This window comes from Procambarus clarkii, unplaced genomic scaffold, assembly GCF_040958095.1.
Source record: "Procambarus clarkii isolate CNS0578487 unplaced genomic scaffold, FALCON_Pclarkii_2.0 HiC_scaffold_95, whole genome shotgun sequence".
Classification (NCBI taxonomy): Eukaryota; Metazoa; Arthropoda; class Malacostraca; order Decapoda; family Cambaridae; genus Procambarus; species Procambarus clarkii.
In genome coordinates this window covers 4,855,503-4,857,693 of record NW_027189128.1, presented here as the reverse complement: position 1 = coordinate 4,857,693, position 2,191 = coordinate 4,855,503, and the positions used below count along the sequence as shown (strand labels likewise).

The 2,191-nt window shown below is 52.3% G+C and overlaps 1 protein-coding gene across 1 annotated transcript; it reads left to right on the top strand.

The window, feature by feature from the left end:
- The first annotated feature begins 215 nt into the window (after positions 1-215).
- LOC138360105 (DDRGK domain-containing protein 1-like) lies at positions 216-590 on the top strand. Its single transcript, XM_069320047.1, has one exon. The coding sequence runs from the start codon at positions 216-218 to the stop codon at positions 588-590; it is 375 nt and encodes a 124-aa protein (XP_069176148.1).
- The last annotated feature ends 1,601 nt before the right edge of the window (positions 591-2,191 follow it).

Here is a 2,191-nt window from a genome sequence, read left to right as displayed (position 1 = left end):
CTGTGAATTCAGTGATAGTGTTACCCATCCAGCTAAAGGGCTGAAACGATGAAATTAGTGGGTGCTGTTGTGTATGCTCAATAACATAGAGATGGAGGAGGATAAAGTAAAGAAGTTTATTGAGACGAGGGATGAGAAAATTTTGGAGGAGTGTACCAAAACTCAGCTGCAACAAGTGGCAAACCACTAAGGTAGTAGAGCGTAGGATAGAGATCATGGCACAGCTCACAGCTCGAGAGGAGAAGACAGGAGAGGAGCCATTCCAGGAAGGGTCGTCCCAGGGCGAGCCGTCCCAAGCTCCTACCAGTGTGGCCAGAACTCGCAGTGAACGTGGAAGCAGCGGGGGATCCAAAAGTAGCAGGAAGAGCATGCAGCTGGAGATAATGCGAATGCAATTAGAGGCCCAACTGGGTCGAGAGGAGAGAGAAGCACAGCTGCAATGTAAGGAGAGAGAGATGCAGTTGCGGCGTGAAGAACATGAAAAAGAGGCGCAGCTGAAACGAGAGGACAGAGAGGTGCAGCTGAAACGAGAAGAAAGAGAGACGCTGCTGAAACGAGAAGACAGGGAAGCCCATCTACAAATGTTTTGAGCCGAGATAGAGGCGAACAGGGAGGTCGAGCTGAGGGCTAGTCTCGATACCTGCACGTCGGTACGACTTCAAGGCCCGGGAGTGCGATCTACCCACTTTTGATCCTCTGGAGGCCGAGGTTTTATTCAGCCATTTTGAGAGGATAGCAACATTGAAGGAATATCCAGAGGTGGATTGGGCTGTGTTAGTGCAGAGTAGATTGACTGGTGAGGCCAGAGAAGCTTATAACATGTTGGACATCGAGGAGTGCACCATATACAACACAATCAAGAAAGTGGTGCTCCACTCATATAGACTAACCCCGGAGGTCTACATGAAACGCTTCCGTGATTACGCAAGGGCATCGGGAAGGTCATATGCTGAGACTGCTCGGGACATGAAACGCAGGTTTCTACGATGGCTGCAGGCCAAAGAAGTAGAGACGATGGTGGAGCTGAAACAGTTGATAGTGATGGAAAGATTCATGTCGATGCTCCATCTGGAACTCAAGGTCAGAGTGAAGTAGGCAGGAATAAAGGACCTTAAAGCTGCAGTGGACCGAGCTGACATGCAGGAGGAGGCACTGCACCTCAGAGAGGAGGGCCCGCCCAGACAATCCCCATTGGGATACCTTAAGTTCTGGAGATTACTTTAAGAGTTCAGGAGCAGCGGGGGACTCTCCCAAGAGTAGTTTGCCCAGTGAAGTAAACCGGTTCAAGAGCTCGAGGGACGCGGGGAGGAAGCCCCAATCTGTGAGCAGTGGACCCAGCTCGGGAACCGGAGGTGCTGCCCGGGAATCGACGACGTGGAGTCCAAGGAGGACCCAGGGAACATCTACCGTGGGTGCTAACCAGGGTGACTGGTACAGGGTCGCCCAGGAGAGGTGGTCGGTGTTACAATGTGGGAGGCGGGGACATTTTGCACGGGAGTGCGGTCGCCCCAGGCGCGGTGGGTACGTGGCTTTCACGAGAGTAGGGAACGAAGGAGCCAATGATACCTTAAGTAATATGCCAGCGATGAGGGAAAAGAGGATTCACTCCTTTATGTGAGAGGGGACGGTGAAGATAAGAGGAGCTGATCCTGTACCGGCAAGGATGCTGAGGGATACGGGATCCGACTTCACCCTTGTTAGTGAATCCCTCTTTCCCGAGGACTACAAAAGTTCCAATACAGAGGAAGCCCTGATAAGAACGTTGGGGGGACAAGTGAGGATGCCCTTTCATAAAGTGACTCTTGATTCAGACTATGGTTGCCAGACTCTCGTGGTAGGGACTGCCCAGAATGGAAGCTCAGGTGATCCTAGGGAACGACTCCTGTGGGGGATTGTGTACTCTCGAACTTGATTAAGGACACAGAGTGAATAGAGCCCTATCGACAGAGCAGCACAACGGGTGCCAGAAGTGACGCGACGGAAATTGCGAGAGTGGCATTTCCGGTATGCGCGGTGACGTTGAGACGGCGTCAGGGAAGGTGATGTGAGCAGATCCTGTCACGCCGAAGAGGACATGCCGGGTGACCTGAAGCTCGATCATTTGTTCTGAGAGGGGGCCAGAGGATACGTGATAGTGAGGAAAAGTCGGATAAGGGTATCCAAGTTACTCTCACCAGTCTCCACTCCACCA